General features: G+C 38.9%; 1 protein-coding gene across 1 annotated transcript in view; it reads right to left on the bottom strand.

Moving 5' to 3' along the window:
• The window catches only part of P58IPK (dnaJ homolog subfamily C member P58IPK), a 59,928-nt gene that overhangs the window by 878 nt on the left and 41,840 nt on the right, over positions 1-17,210 (bottom strand). Inside the window, exons 6-9 of the mRNA XM_068374997.1 lie at positions 16,155-16,305; positions 13,210-13,399; positions 9,763-9,931; positions 8,688-8,797 (exon numbers count right to left, since the gene is read on the bottom strand). Of these exons, the coding sequence (XP_068231098.1) occupies positions 8,688-8,797; positions 9,763-9,931; positions 13,210-13,399; positions 16,155-16,305 (620 nt within the window). The remainder of the gene's footprint in view (positions 1-8,687; positions 8,798-9,762; positions 9,932-13,209; positions 13,400-16,154; positions 16,306-17,210) is intronic.

Genomic DNA, 17,210 nt, shown 5'->3' with positions numbered 1-17,210 from the left:
CAATGCAAGGGATTTTCAAGAATTACATTACCCATTACTATTGGAACAAAGCCGAACAGGCTGTTTATTGACAAAACATCAGATAGTAACCTTAAGAAATTATATTGAATATACAATACTATTTGTAGAGAAAGAAATGTAGTTAAAAGAAAAGGAATGATTATAATAAAGAAAATTAAAATCATAGCCTATTTCATGTATTTTGCAAAATTTATCACACTTCATGACACTGTAAGCCTGGGCTGTAGGTCACTTAGGGTTCTGGTGGTTAAAGGAATTACTTTTTGTTTAGACTGATCCAGCTACAAAAGAATAATTGGATCTGAAGATTAGCAATCTTAGTTAATCTAATGAGAATGTAATAAAAAACTACATGTTTCATGACAGCTATTGCTTTAACATAGCCTGAATAGCAACTTGAGAGGAAGGGCAATGAGCTACTAATATCACAAAAACAACATATGGATTTTAAAAACTAAGGGAGTAAGGAACCCCAGCTCCAAAGGAAACAGGAACTCAAGAACAGGACTGGTCCCTGTTAGAAAGCATAATATATGACCGGGAGAGCGCTAATAGAATGTGCACTAACTTCTACACAATACATAACAGTGGAAGACTAAACTGGGGAATAAAAGAGACATGTAAGATGATCCACCAAAGACGAACACAGGAACTGTCATGTGTAAACAGGAAAAAAGGGGTTGAGAAAAATATATCTCTGTATAACATATTTCAGTAATGCTAAAGAATTCTGTTACCTCAATGGGTCAGCTACAAAATAAATGGAGTTCACCTTGATAATTCTTACATGCACATTAGATTGACCCACTAAATCAAGTCGGCATTATATAGATAGCGCTTAGCTGTGTAGTTGAGAGTTCAGACAGCACCATATTTTTATGAAAGTGTTGGACAAAAGGTAATAATAGGTAAAAGAATTATCTACCAGTTTCATAGTCAGTAGAGGACAGTCAATTGATATAGAAAAATTTTGATCAATTGGAACTAAATGAAGGTGGAATAGTATAAACAGGAAGCAAAAAAAAAATATTAGTGATCTCAAAAAGTGTAGAGGATATGTAGCCTGATCATGAAAATTTTACCAATGTACTATTTAAGGCTCAAGTTATCAATGATGAAAGTTACAAATTAATGGAAAGACCTTTCCCAAACAGCACAGAGGTGGTGGCAGTCTCTGAATTCATTGTACTTCATCTAAGACTCCAATGGATTAGGGTTGGGATAGGAGTGATTTTATACCAACACGTTATTTGTTTATCGGGAGAAGTTACATACGAATCTAATTTGAAACATGTTATTTTCATTAGTAAAATAAATTTTTGAATATACTTACCCGATGATCATGTAGCTGTCAACTCTGTTGCCCGACAGAAATCTACGGTCGGGATACGCCAGCGATCGCTATACAGGTGGGGGTGTACACAACAGCGCCATCTGTGAGCAGGTACTCAAGTACTTCTTGTCAACAAGAACTCAATTTTCTCCTCGGTCCACTGGTTCTCTATGGGGAGGAAGGGCGGGTCCTTAAATTCATGATCATCGGGTAAGTATATTCAAAAATTTATTTTACTAATGAAAATAACATTTTTCAATATTAATCTTACCCGATGATCATGTAGCTGATTCACACCCAGGGTGGTGGGTGGAGACCAGCATACATGTTAACAAAGAAGCTAAGTATCCCGTATTTCATTTTATTAGTTATTCAAAAATAACATAAAATAAATAAGTACCTGGTAAGGAAGAAGTCTTGAACCATTACTCTGCCTTTATTAAGTACGTCTTCCTTACTGAGCGTAGCGGTCCTCTTAGGATGCTGAACGACTCTTAGGTGCTGAAGTATAAAGGGCTGCAACCCATACTAAAGGACCTCATCACAACCTCTAACCTCGGCGCTTCTCAAGAAAGAATTGACCACCCGCCAAATCAACAAGGATGCGGAAGGCTTCTTAGCCGACCGTACAACCCATAAAAAGTATTCAAGAGAAAGGTTAAAAAGGTTATGGGATTATGGGAATGTAGTGGCTGAGCCCTCACCTACTACTGCACTCGCTGCTACGAATGGTCCCAGGGTGTAGCAGTTCTCGTAAAGATACTGGACATCTTTGAGATAGAATGATGCGAACACTGACTTGCTTCTCCAATAGGTTGCATCCATAACACTCTGCAGAGAACGGTTCTGTTTGAAGGCCACTGAAGTAGCCACAGCTCTCACTTCATGTGTCCTTACCTTCAGCAAAGCAAGGTCTTCTTCCTTCAGATGAGAATGTGCTTCCCTAATCAGAAGCTTGATGTAGTAAGAAACTGAGTTCTTAGACATTGGAAGAGAAGGCTTCTTGATAGCACACCATAAGGCTTCTGATTGTCCTCGTAAAGGTTTTGACCTTTTTAGATAGTACCTAAGAGCTCTAACTGGGCAAAGTACTCTCTCCAGTTCGTTCCCCACCAAGTTGGACAGGCTTGGGATCTCCAACGACTTAGGCCAAGGACGTGAAGGAAGCTCGTTTTTAGCAAAAAACCGAGCTGCAAGGAACATGTAGCCGTTTCAGATGTGAAAACTATGTTCCTGCTGAAGGCGTGGATCTCACTTACTCTTTTAGCTGTTGCCAAGCACACGAGGAAAAGAGTTTTTAATGTGAGGTCCTTAAAAGAGGCTGATTGGAGAGGTTCAAATCTTGATGACATAAGGAACCTTAGGACCACGTCTAGATTCCAGCCTGGAGTGGACAACCGACGTTCCTTTGAGGTCTCAAAAGACCTAAGGAGGTCCTGTAGATCTTTGTTGGTGGAAAGATCCAAGCCTCTGTGGCGGAAAACCGCTGCCAACATACTTCTGTAACCCTTGATCGTAGGAGCTGAAAGGGATCTTACGTTCCTTAGATGTAACAGGAAGTCAGCAATCTGGGTTACAGTGGTACTGGTTGAGGAAACTGCATTGGCCTTGCACCAGCTTCGGAAGACTTCCCATTTAGACTGATAGACTCTGAGAGTGGATGTCCTCCTTGCTCTGGCAATCGCTCTGGCTGCCTCCTTCGAAAAGCCTCTAGCTCTTGAGAGTCTTTCGATAGTCTGAAGGCAGTCAGACGAAGAGCGTGGAGGTTTGGGTGTACCTTCTTTACGTGAGGTTGACGTAGAAGGTCCACTCCTAGAGGAAGAGTCCTGGGAATGTCGACCAGCCATTGCAGTACCTCTGTGAACCATTCTCTCGCGGGCCAGAGGGGAGCCAACCAACGTCAGCCGTGTCCCTTTGTGAGAGGCGAACTTCTGAAGTACCCTGTTGACAATCTTGAACGGCGGGAATGCATACAGGTCGAGATGGGACCAATCCAGCAGAAAAGCATCCACGTGAACTGCTGCTGGGTCTGGAATCGGAGAACAATACAACGGGAGCCTCTAGGTCATCGAGGTAGCGAACAGATCTATGGTTGGCTGACCCCACAGGGCCCAAAGTCTGCTGCAAACATTCTTGTGAAGGGTCCACTCTGTGGGGATGACCTGACCCTTCCGGCTGAGGCGATCTGCCATGACATTCATATCGCCCTGAATGAACCTCGTTACCAGCGTGATCTTTTGACCAGATGAGGAGGTCCCTTGCGATCTAGAACAACTTCCTCGAATGAGTCCCTCCCTGCTTGGAGATGTAAGCCAAGGCTGTGGTGTTGTCGGAGTCCACCTCCACCACCTTGTTTAGCTGGAGGGACTTGAAGTTTATCAAGGCCAGATGAACCGCCAACAACTCCTTGCAATTGATGTGAAGTGTCCTTTGCTCCTGATTCCATGTTCCCGAGCATTCCTGTCCGTCCAATGTCGCACCCCAGCCCGTGTCTGATGCGTCCGAGAAGAGACGGCGGTCGGGTTTCTGAACAGCCAAAGGTAGACCTTCCTTGAGAAGAAAGCTGTTCTTCCACCACGTTAGAGTAGACCTCATCTCTTCGGAAACAGGAACTGAGACCGTCTCTAGCGTCATGTCCTTTATCCAGTGAGCAGCTAGATGATACTGAAGGGGGCGGAGGTGGAGTCTCCCTAACTCGATGAACAGGGCCAGCGATGAAAGTGTCCCTGTTAGACTCATCCACTGCCTGACTGAGCATCGGTTCCTTCTCAGCATGCTCTGGATGCATTCTAGGGCTTGGTTGATCCTTGGGGCCGACGGAAAAGCCCGAAAAGCTCGACTCTGAATCTCCATACCCAGGTAGACAATGGTCTGGGATGGGACGAGCTGGGACTTCTCTAAATTGACCAGGAGGCCCAGTTCCTTGGTCAGATCCATAGTCCATCTGAGATTCTCCAGACAGCGACGACTTGTGGGAGCTCTTAAAAGCCAGTCGTCTGACGGAGCCGGACACAAGATCATGGTACTGCTGCACAGTCTGTGAACTGTCAACCATGGGGAAGCGAGGAAGTACAGCGACAACCCGAAACTGTCTAGACTGTCTGGGTAGTACAGACAACTCCTTATCGGGTTGCTGAGGTTGCCGCACTGCGTCACAACAAGTCACCTCTGCTGGTTGTTGAACGTCTTCCCAGTGACACACTGACTCCGTAAAAAAAAATCCTCTATCAAGGACTAAGCTTGGACTGCATGTCTTGCAACAAAGCTCAAGGTCTATGGGAGCAGTTGTGGCAACAGACGGGGTTAGCGACTGAAGCGGAACCATTTACCCTCCCTGGAAGCATGTTATGCTTAAATAAAAGTCCATAGGAGGCTAAGCAGCTTAAGGCTCCTCTCCAAATGACAGAGTCCTCAAGGGAATATCAGAAGGAGGGAGAACAGCACTTTCTCATCTACAGGAACCATATCCGAGAAAAGCTAAGTTCTCTCAGTGAGGGTTTCACTGGTGCAAAAGCAGCAGACCAGAAGGCAACGTTATGAAACTGCTTGACAGTCTGTGAACTGTCAAAAACTGAACTGTCAACCACAACAGGAGCGTGAGGACATACAGCACTGGTGTATAAGTAGCAGACCAGAAGGCAACGTCATGTAACTGCATGACAGTTTGTGAGTTGGCAACAACCAAAGATGTGTGGGGAAGCCTCAACTCCTGCCTGACTAGTTTGCTGCTGGCGAGTGGCGGTAACCACAGTGTGTTGCGGAGGCTGACACACCGTGTCAAAACACGGCAGCTTGTGGTAGCTCCCGCACGGCAACGGAGTGCTCTGTGTGTGGGAGTCATCATACATCTGGCAGGGTTGACTGTGCATGGGTGAGGCTGCGGTGGGTTGAGGAGCATGCGGTATGGTATGCAGAGCATGCTGTAAGGTATGCAGAGCATGCTGTAAGGTATGCAGAGCATGCTGTAAGGTATGCAGAGCATGCTGTAAGGTATGCAGAGCATGCTGTAAGGTATGCAGAGCATGCTGTAAGGTATGCAGAGCATGCTGTAAGGTATGCAGAGCATGCTGTAAGGTATGCAGAGCATGCTGTAAGGTATGCAGAGCATGCTGTAAGGTATGCAGAGCATGCTGCATGGGCTGCGGAGAATGCCGCATAGTGCTGGAACCCGGCAGCTCTACAGAACCTTCCCACTGCTGATGCGGTAGCTCACGCATGTTAGCAGATGGTGCAGCAAGAACATGCGTCTGGCAGGGTGGACTGCGCATCGGTGGTGGAGCTCTCACAGGTGGAGGGTGGGAGCAGGCAGCCGCAGTATCTGCTGAGCGCACAACCTCGGCAGGTTGTAGGTTAACAGGCTGCATTGTCAACCTTCCAGCATGATACTCCTGTATGAAGGAGCAAGCTGAGACTGTATAGTCTGCAGCATGGACCACTAGGGTCTATGAAAGACAACAACAAACGGAGCTACTGTCCGTTGTGACTGAGGGTCTAAAACAGCTGGTGCGGCAACAGACGGAGTTACTGCCTGTTGCGGTACCACCTAACCTCTCTTAGGAGGTGTGCAGTTGTCGTACTGCAGCGAGTCCGAACTGACCCAGTGGCTACACCTAGGCCGTTGGACTTGCGCGGAAGGGACCGACTTGCACTTAAAAGCTGCAAGATTGATCCATGGTTTCTGCGAGAAAACTCTTCCGCAGACGAGGAATAAATGGGCTCTCTCGTCTTTGTGTGGGTGGGGTGATCACGTCGGCAACGTGTGTAGATACACCCGAAACCACGGAGGGAAACGTCTGTTCGTCGATCAAGGCCTGAGGAACGCATAAGTCCTTCGACATTACTTCTCCCCTGGGCTTGGGAGCTTCTAAGAGGTATCGGACTAGGTGAACAACTGGCACGAACAGACGAACCCTCGAACGCAACACTGTAACACTTTGCGCATATCACTTTATCACTTTTGATTTTCTGTTTGCACTTATTTCACTGAACTCGAAACATTAAGTGGTTTGTACCTGAAACACGCAATCCTATCCTTCATTAAAAGGTAGTAATTGCGAAAACAGTATTACAATGTAACAGAAAAACATAATGAAAGATAAAGAATTCAGTGGCTGGAAAAGAGACTAAACACTAGATCAAATAAACTACGTTTAAAATCTCTCACCGCATAAAGCCTGGGAACAAGAATAAAACTCTAGAAACGTTTTACCTTCTACCCCTATATCGACTAGGGAGAAGAGCAAAAAAAAAAACGAGAACAACGTTACCCGCTTGAACGAAACGTTTATCCTCCTCTCTCTCCCTCCGTCTCTATCTCTCTCTCTCTCTCTCTCTCTTGACTTAGAACCTGAGAGATGAGCCCAATTATATATATCGTTAAAAAATATTATTTGTTAAAGGAAAAAAACTGAAAGGTTTCCCAAATAAAAAGTTCTTTTATTAGAATTACAACCATTTAAGCTAAGAAAGAATGAACGAAACGCTAGAATCGGTTTACTCTTACTGCAACGTGAAACCGTGAAAAACTCTCTCTCTATCGTAACGATAGAGCGCAAGTTGAACGTTCTGAACGTCAACAACTGCGGAGACTAAACAAAACGTTAGTTCAACTTTGAAAAAGTACGAGACTATCAAAGAAATTCTTTCAAAAACATTAAAATTAAAATAGCATAAATTCTTAAAAGTGAAAGAGAGTCTATACTCTCTTCGACACCAACACTTCCGTCTAAGGGAAGGGTCGGCCATTTAAAAGTGAAAGAGAGTCCATACTCTCTTCGTCACCATAATTAAATCAAATTAATTCCAAAAGCTTGCTAAGCTAATGATAAAGCTTCCTGAATAGCGAAGGCTAAACTCTAGAGCAAATACATCACCAAATCGTGAACAATAACTCCAGAATCAACAGCGTATCCAAGTAGGTCTAGCCGGAGGCACGACAAAGGAAAAATTGAGTTCTTGTTGACAAGAAGTACTTGAGTACCTGCTCACAGATGGCGCTGTTGTGTACACCCCCCCCTGTATAGCGATCGCTGGCGTATCCCGACCGTAGATTTCTGTCGGGCAACAGAGTTGACAGCTACATGATCATCGGGTAAGATTAATATTGAAAACATGTATTTAAGGATGTTTATAGATAATAAAGTTGTAACATTATTCCCAAAATACAAGCATTGTGGTTAGATTACATTGGAAGTATGAATTTTGGCCTTAAGACCTGGCACTAGGGCATAGGAGGCCATTCAGCACTCATGTGCATCTGGGGAAAACCCCTGCAGTTGCAGTATGAAGTAAACTTATGCTGTTGAACTTCAAAGTGGAAGAAAGGAAGCCAGAAAGGAGGTTGAAGGATAAAAACAAGTGCAGGTTAAGCACTGAAATGACACAGCAAAGACCTTCAAGTTATCCCTACAGTGCATTTCTCAAGGCTCACTGACAACAGTGGTTGGTTCCAAATAATTATTTCGCATTTTAACAAGTATCTATTACAAAATTTATCTTCAGCAAGTTTCATATGTTGTGTTTCTTTACTATAAGACCCTAGATTATTTCTAAATTTTTATTGAAAGGCAAAGAAAAAAATTTACAAAATTGAAGATGACATTAAAAAGACTAAAATTACAGAAGGATAAGTGCTCAGAATGCATCTATAACATACAAAACGCTTCCAGAAGACTAAAATTACAGAAAGATCTTTGCTCAGAATGCATCTATAATGTTTAAAACGCTTCCAGAAGACTAAAATTACAAAAAGATCGTTGCTCAGAATGCATCTATGTTTAAAACGCTTCCAGAAGACTAAAATTACAAAAAGATCGTTGCTCAGAATGCATCTATAATGTTTAAAACGCTTCCAGAAGATTAAAATTACAAAAAGATCATTGCTCAGAATGCATCTATAATGATTAAAACGCTTCCAGAAGACTAAAATTACAAAAAAATATCGTTGCTCAGAATGCATCTATAATGTTTAAAACGCTTCCAGAAGACTAAAATTATTGACCACCCTTGCTTCTCTATTATACTGGAACGTTGACCAAGACCCATGATTTCACCCCTTAAAATTCAATGAGCACTTTGGCAGCTACAGTAACTGCCTTTTGACCTTCCAATGATCTTTTGGAAAAATTTCAAAATGTAACTATGAACAGAACACAGTAAAATAACACCAAAAAATTCTGTTTATCCTTTGTCAATAAATGATAGAGGATATTAAAAAAATATGCGGAGCTTAGAGATTGAGCTTTTGCACAGAGCACGACAAAATTCTGTTCTCAAATACCTGTACAGTACATTATGAACTAATTACCCTACTCCAGAATGACCATCTACTTACCATCATCTGTGAGCACTTCTTTTGCTGCTGCTATATCAATAAACATTTTTTCTGCCTTCTTCTTTTCTTCTCCATCAAAGTGGTCTGGATGCCACTTCTGAGCAAGTGATCTGTAACACAAAAATAAATGTAAATTAATACTGTAAAAGTTTCTATCATTAGAATACAGTCTATTGTTTAAAGGTTTAAAGCCCACTCATGAATGGCAGAGGCAAGGGACAGTACCGTTGCCCTAGTAAGTAGGATAATGCCCTAGAGACTGAGCATAATATACATATGATCAAAGCCAAAGCCATGTCCCCACCCAAGCTAGGACCAGGGATGGTGAGGCTGCAGCGACCAAAGGAACTAACGAGTTTGAGCAGGCCTCGAACCCCAGTCTGGAGATTACCAGTCAGGGACGATACCAGATATGCCACCACACAGCTATTTCTTACCAAAATTGAGGCACAAAATACAGCTTCCATGCTTATGGGTCAATAATAGCCAGACACTACTTCCATAATTCCACAATGATATTCTTGTATCAATGATTAAATCCTCAATTATATTTATGAGCAGAGTAAAGTAGCATAGATTACCAGAGGTTATTCTTACTGAGAATCTATGTCTGAATCCTTAACTCTCCCTTGGTAAAAAATAAAAGAATTGGTCATTTCCTAAGCTGAATTATCCCATTTACTTTGAAAAATAATCTATTTTTACAATGCTTTACTATGAAATTACAGGGAGTTTGTCAACACTACCTTCTAATTTTCACATTATACTTGGTTGATCACAATAGCTTTAATTACATCCTTATAAAAACCACAATATCTCTGTTCTTTCTCCTGATATAATAAATCTCTTGCGACATCTACCTTTACTGTACTTCAATGTATTTAACTGCTTTAAATGGTGGGGTTTAATTACCCAATACTGATCCTTACAAGAAGCACTTCTTACAAACTATATTACTTTTACCAACCATCTACTTATTCACTTTCTCCTTCTCTCTTGCTGACCTTTGCATAACAAAATCAGCTCTTATAAAAAAAAACAATTGAAGAAATACATTTCCTTGTAATAAACTTACCTGTATGCTTTAGTAATTTCTCTTTTGTTGGCTGTTCTTTTTACACCTAATATCTTGTAATAATCTCGTTTACTGGCTTGCTTTTTAAGCTTTTGTGCTTTTTCAAGCCCTTCTTTGGCTCTCTGTAAGTTTTCATCTACATTTAGAGCCTTCTGGTAATCTGAAATGGCTGCAAAAGAAATGTAAATATCAGTCACAATACTGTTAGAAACTATAATATTTACTCATAAAAAGTTTATCAGTACATTTTTCAATACCTATAAAAAATTAAAAATATATTATTTTTATGAACTTCATCTGATGTTCAAATTGCTTTTACCTATGGAAGCCTGGTTATGTTGCTGTTACACCTTAAAAGTTTAAGATTTATCAATTTCTTTCCTTCCAATATACTACTACTTGTCTCTAGTAAAGTAGTGTACTATCTTTGCCAACAATAACATGCTGTGCATGTTGATTGTCTTCTTCAGTCTCAAGTCAACTTGGTTCTAGGTGAATGTGCACTTCAGGTTGTCAGGGTTTCTGTTTGTTCCTTATTTCTTATTAGCGTTTTAAAGATGTATTCTCTCAGACTTGTTAGCAATTGGTACGTAGATTGTCCAAGGGAATGGCTTTTGATAGATCACGTTCCACATTCTCTTTGCGTCTCGTGCAAGTTAAGAGTTGAGAGATGAGTGTGAAGCTTCACTGTTCCTCTTTGAAAATATGTTTCATGGTTACTGATCACATTAAAATTCCAAGCATAAAAGTATGCTTACTTTTAGTCCAATAAGCACAACATGAGGCTTCTTCAATTTTTTTCTCAAACTGAACTAGTACAAGATTTTCGAGCAAGAAAATCTTGATTCCAGTGAAAAGAATAGCATTTAACTGATAAGTTGTTGGGTTAATCTTGATTGGAATGGAAAAAGCTATGGAAAGAAACCTCGGTTTTTTTTTTTACGTAGGAAAAATGCATGTCACGGGGATTACTTTCATTTCAATTACCAGGAACTTGTATAGCAATATTCAAGGCCCTTCAGGATCAATAAACAGTGGTGGTAGTAAAGAGCGTGTCAGTCTTCTCGGACATCCCTACATACATCCGGATATAAGAGGGGACATTAGAACAATTCCAGTACCAGATAAAAGAAGTACTATTGATTTGGGCAAATCTAAAAGGGATAATTCTTCCTCAGTTCATTGAAAGGAAATTATACATCTTTGCAGATCAGATAAGCATAAAAATTCAAATGTATCCAGAAGAACGGTTGCTACGAATGACAATATGTGGTGGGTTCGACTAAACACATGTTTGCAGCCTCATTGAACATAAAAGATAAGACTTGTTTTGTTCCCCCAAATCTGGATCTTTACAACTTTCCACCTATTGACATGATTTGGTAGGTAATGAACAAATTCTGGATCTCTAAATACTGTAAAGCTGGACAGCGCTGATAGCTACGTTTTGGCTATAAAGGGAATGGTTCACAGTTCTGTGACCTCTGTTATTGGAGTGTGTGTTTGGGTTGGTTTACCATGCAAAGCTAAAAAACACAACCTATTTCTTAACAAATAGGGTCTATCCACCACTTTCAATGCCCTCTGGGTTATCATAGGTCAAAAAAAAACAGTAATGTACATAAAAACCAATGGAATGATTATTTTGATTGGGTCAAGTTATGGAACTTTTAATTTCAGGAATTAAGAGTATAAATCTATACTGATTTTACTTATCTCTGTGCTTGAGCATGTAGGATTAAATTTGTCCATAGCAGTCACTGTAGTGGTTTTTATTCGGTTGTTTACTATTGAAAGATTTTCAGTAGTTAAAATTATGTTTTGGAATTTGGCTCTAAGTGTTACAGTACCTATAGAATTCACATTTGGAACTTTTGCAGTTTTCCTAGGAAAATACTTATCTTAACTTTGGCATCCGGAAACAAATTAGTGAACTGTAATATCTTAAAATTGACTTTGATGATCAAAAGATGATTCAATTTCTTTAGCCTACTTTCAAACATAAAAAGCAATTTAAGACCAAAGGTTTATCACAGAAGGAAGTGGTTGTTATTTTAGGGGATAGTTTTGCTTGGATAAGAACTGTTCACTATTATTTGGATGAATCTAGGGACATTAGAAGCACTGTACCTAAGTTTTTCATTGTCATAATTACATACCCTCCGTCGAAGAATGCAATGTTCTTCAGTCTTATTGTTTGGTGGCAAAACTTCAATAAGAATTGGATTCAAGTCTTATGAAAGATTTCAAAATTAGTGTTTATGATAGAGGAAGTACAGATACATCTCAAATTTTTTGCAAAAATCTTTCTTTGGAAAGGGTTTTAAAGGCAGTTCAATGCTGTTCAAAATCTCTCGCAATTATTGAGCTTTAAGGCCAATAGTTGTTGCAGGGGTTGTGGTCCGATAATATTATGAACATAATCAGTTACTTTGGTAGATCTATGATTTGGTGTTGCAGTCAAGTCACCTTTTAAATCTAATTTGTTGTTTTTTTTAATTATATGTGTACATAGTTCCATGTTAATTCAGTTTTTTGTTTTATGAATGAGTAAATGGGTGATAATGCAATACTTAATGTCAATCTGAAGTTTAGAGTACCCAAAAACCTAGACTACAGACATGTCTAAGTAATTATTTGATTGATTATTAGAAACCAAATACCCTATCACTTTCCTTCACTGGCTACACATCAACCACTAATGTGAAAGTCAGCAATATGAACACCATGGGAAGTTCATAGAAATAACAGAACTCTAATAATGAAATTTATTTCCATACCCACCTTATTTTTATGAACATGCCCACCCTCCTCCCAACTGACTAGTGCCATCAAAAGGATAAGGAATTTTTCAACTTAAAGAGACTGAAGACGTCAGTATGACACGCGCGCAATATTATTGTCTGTAGACACCATTAGTCTCATTGCTTTACAAGATACAGTATATTGGGAGGAAAGACAGGTAATTTATCAATATTCAATGGGTAATGTCGACATACCCAAATTCCCGGAGATGAAAGCAATAGGAACATCAGGAGAGAATAAGAAATAAAAAATTTTTATTATAAAAATTCTGTTAATTATAAATAAATATTACTGTACAGTTTAATCATTCATAGAGTATATAAGAACTTTCAGCCTTCATATAATTAATAAAGATTCATTAGATTATAAGTTCAGATTGAATTATAAATTACTGCAGTGAATAACATCAACAATAACATTTTCAATAGGAATTATTTTTACATGTTTTTCACATGGGATTTGCCTTTCAAAGTTCTCTATAATATCTCAAAAATAGTAAAATGGTTTAAAAATTTTTTATTGTAAATATAACCGTATTAATTGGCTCCTCATGACCTATACTGAATTACCTAATGTCCCTAACAATTAGCGGTAACTTTGAAATGATAGATTCTAACACACATCAAGAATGGTATGCCTTACCTTCATCAAACATTTCATCTGCAATGTGAGCTTCAGCCATATCACAATATAATCGTGCTTCTTCCTTGATTTCTAGTGCACTTTGGCAAGCCTCAATTGCTGCTGCTGGACTAAGGTGAGTTTGGCATTGACAAATTTTATCATATGCTAAAAACTTCACTTCTTCTATGTTATTTTCTTCTTTAAGGACCTGGTTCAGAAAAAAAATAATCACAATGGAAAATATATCTTGTAAACTTCAAGAAGAAAAAACCAGGGCACATAAATCTCAATTATTCATTCTAAGATTTCATGATAAACCACATAAAAGAAATTAGTTCCCAATGTTTAAATAAGTGTCAGCTCAAAACTTTGTCAAAATATTATAAAAAAAATAACAAATCACACCTTCAAATAATGTTACCCTCACTACTTCAAATCCCTTTTTTTGAGTTATTACACTGTCTTATTACCTAACTATCTTATTATGATTGCAGATAATCCTTCAGACTCAGTTATGAATCAAAGTGAACAAAATTTTGATACTGTATTCACAAATACAGAATACTGTATACAATCTTCAATTAAATTCAACATGTACCATTTTATTGTTGGCATGTAATAGTACTTATTCCTTATTCTTAATTATTTACCAGATATTTTGGTTTGAATGACTGAGGACACTATGAACCGTATTCTAAATAGGCTCATATGTGGGTCAATATGAAATACAAGTCAAAATTACTAAAGAGGCTTTCACAGTTTGATTGTGAATAAAGTTCACTTATAACAGTTAAAATTTAACTTTTTAGGTTCAACTACAACCAAAATAGAGGGTGAAATAAGGGCTACCTCTGTTTTAGTGTGATTAAAGTGTAAAAGTGCATTCATTTAACTTTATCAAGGTTTCAGCAAAAAGGATTTCTTGTAAATTGATTATATCACATTGATTTCATCCCTCCCCTCAAAGAGGTTTTGAGAAGGGGCAGTAATAAGAAATCTTTTGGACATTAAGAGAATAAGAATAACAGTTTTAAAAATTAATTTGTTTCTTTCTTACCTATAAAACCAAAATTCTTTAAAATAGGGATATGTCTTCAGCACTGCTGAAACAGCCATTAAATTTTTAACAAGGCAGTTAAAAACAGGTGGAGTGAGGGGGGAAGCCCCGCCCACCTATCTGTCACAGAAGCCACTTTTGTCTTTAGCCCTATTTGTTTAATACAGGTCAACACGGTTTTGTGCCCGGAAAAAGTACACAAACTCAACTGATAGCACACTAGGAAAACATATACAAAAATATGATAAATGAAAAAGCCACAGATGTGATCTATCTAGATTTTGCAAAAGCCTTTGACAAGGTAGACCATAATATATTAGAAAAAAAATGAGAAAGCATAATATTGTGGGAAAGATAGGAAAATGGGTAAAAGAATTCCTGCAAAACAGAAAACAGATAGTGGTTGCAAATGACGAGAAATCGGATGAAGCTCAGGTAATAGCTGGCGTGCCACAAGGTACGGTATTAGCTGCACTGCTGTTTGTTATTATGATCTCAGTCATAGACTGTGATGTTGAAAACTCTGTAGTGAGAAGTTTCGCCGATGACACAAGAATAAGTAGAGAAATTACTTGTGATGAAGATAGGAACTCACTACAAAGAGATCTAAACAAAATATATAAATGGGCGGAGATAAATAGGATGGTATTTAACTCCGATAAATTCGAATCAATGAATTATGGAAACAGAGAAGGAATGGTATATGCATACAAAGGACCTAATAACGAGACAATCACAAACAAGGAAGCAATTAAAGACCTTGGTGTAATGTTAAATAGGAATATGTTATGCAACGACCAAATAGCAACACTGTTGATTAAATGTAAAGCAAAAATGGGAATGTTATTCAGACACTTTAAAACAAGAAAAGCTGAACACATGATTATGCTTTACAAAACTTATGTACGTAGTACACTCGAGTACTGCAATGTGATATGGTACCCACACTACCAAAAGGATATTGCACAAATAGAGAGTGTACAAAGGTCCTATACTGCTAGAATAGAAGAAGTTAAGGACCTTGACTACTAGGAAAGACTGCAAATTTTAAAACTATACAGTCTAGAAAGGAGAAGAGAACACTATATGATAATACAAGCATGAAAGCAAATAGAAGGAATTACTGAAAACATCATGGAGCTTAAAATATCAGAAAGAGCAAGCCGAGGTAGATTAATAGAGCCAAAAAATATACCAGGAAGACTAAGGAAGGCGCACAGGACATTAATCCACTACGCACCAGCATCGATAATGCAGCGACTATTTAATGTGCTGCCAGCTAATCTAAGAAACATATCAGGAGTGAGCGTAGATGTGTTTAAGAATAAGCTCGATAAATACCTAAGATGCATCTCAGACCATTCAAGACTGGAAGATGCAAAATACACCGGAAGATGCATTAGCAACTCTCTGGTGGATATACGAGGTGCCTCACACTGAGGGACCTGGAGGAACCCAAACAAAAAATAAGGAAAAATAAGGCAATAAGGAGGGAGGGGGGGGGTTGAGATTGGAAATTTAATTCAAAGGACTCAAGTTTGTATACCCACAGTTTCAGGATCATATTTTCCGCTGAAAACCTCACCCACGAAGAAAAACTCATCAACCCATCATCAACATATTTTTCATTTGCCTTGGCTTCTAGGCTTTTCCTAATATTTCTAACATTTTTATACAATAAATAACCAATACTTATTAAGGGGGGCCTCTCAATGTCGAAAGAAAGAGCTAAGCAAAATGTTTAATGTTAAAAAAAGGCGAAAAAAATTCACTCAGAAAATATAAATTCTCAGATAAAAAAATACCCATTACCATATGTATTGTTATAAAAATTCAAATTTCTCTAAATCAGCATAAAACATGTCTCTCATTACAATACAAAAACAAAAAAAATGCAGAATCTTACCTTATTTGCTGAGCTAACACACTCTTCATACTCCTTATTGTTAACATAATCCTGTGCATTAGTGAGGAGCTTATTGATTTTTTTAATCTTTTTGTAGAATGTGAAGCAATTTTTATGGTCTGGGTCCAACTTCAAACACTCTCGAATTTCACTGAAAGAAAAAAAAAATATCATATGAAAGAAACTGCTATGCGTACTGAGCACGTTGATTTCCTGACAGGATATTTTTGTAAATAACATGCAGTTAAATCTAACCTTTAATTGGTTTTATGAGTTACATACAGTAGCTCAGCACTGGGGCCTGTCAAGCCATTCAGTGCCCAATCACAACTGGGGGAAACCCCTAGAGTTACACTGAAATGCATGAAAGTTAAGAGGTTGACAAAATAGAAAAAGGAAGCGAGAATGTAGGTAAAAATTTTATTTTCATTAGTAAAATAAATTTTTGAATATACTTACCCGATGATCATGTAGCTGTCAACTCTGTTGCCCGACAGAAATCTACGGTCGGGATACGCCAGCGATCGCTATACAGGTGGGGGTGTACACAACAGCGCCATCTGTGAGCAGGTACTCAAGTACTTCTTGTCAACAAGAACTCAATTTTCTCCTCGGTCCACTGGTTCTCTATGGGGAGGAAGGGCGGGTCCTTAAATTCATGATCATCGGGTAAGTATATTCAAAAATTTATTTTACTAATGAAAATAACATTTTTCAATATTAATCTTACCCGATGATCATGTAGCTGATTCACACCCAGGGTGGTGGGTGGAGACCAGCATACATGTTAACAAAGAAGCTAAGTATCCCGTATCTTATTTTAGCCGTTATTCAAAATAACAAACATAAAATAAATAAGTACCTGGTAAGGAAGTCGACTTGAACCATTACTCTGCCTTTTTAAGTACGTCTTCCTTACTGAGCCTAGCGATCCTCTTAGGATGCTGAGCGACTCTTAGGTGCTGAAGTATTAAGGGCTGCAACCCATACTAAAGGACCTCATCACAACCTCTAATCTAGGCGCTTCTCAAGAAAGAATTTGACCACCCGCCAAAT

This window comes from Palaemon carinicauda, chromosome 6 (genome assembly GCF_036898095.1).
Source record: "Palaemon carinicauda isolate YSFRI2023 chromosome 6, ASM3689809v2, whole genome shotgun sequence".
NCBI lineage: Eukaryota > Metazoa > Arthropoda > Malacostraca > Decapoda > Palaemonidae > Palaemon > Palaemon carinicauda.
This window is presented reverse-complemented; position numbering and strand designations above follow the sequence as displayed.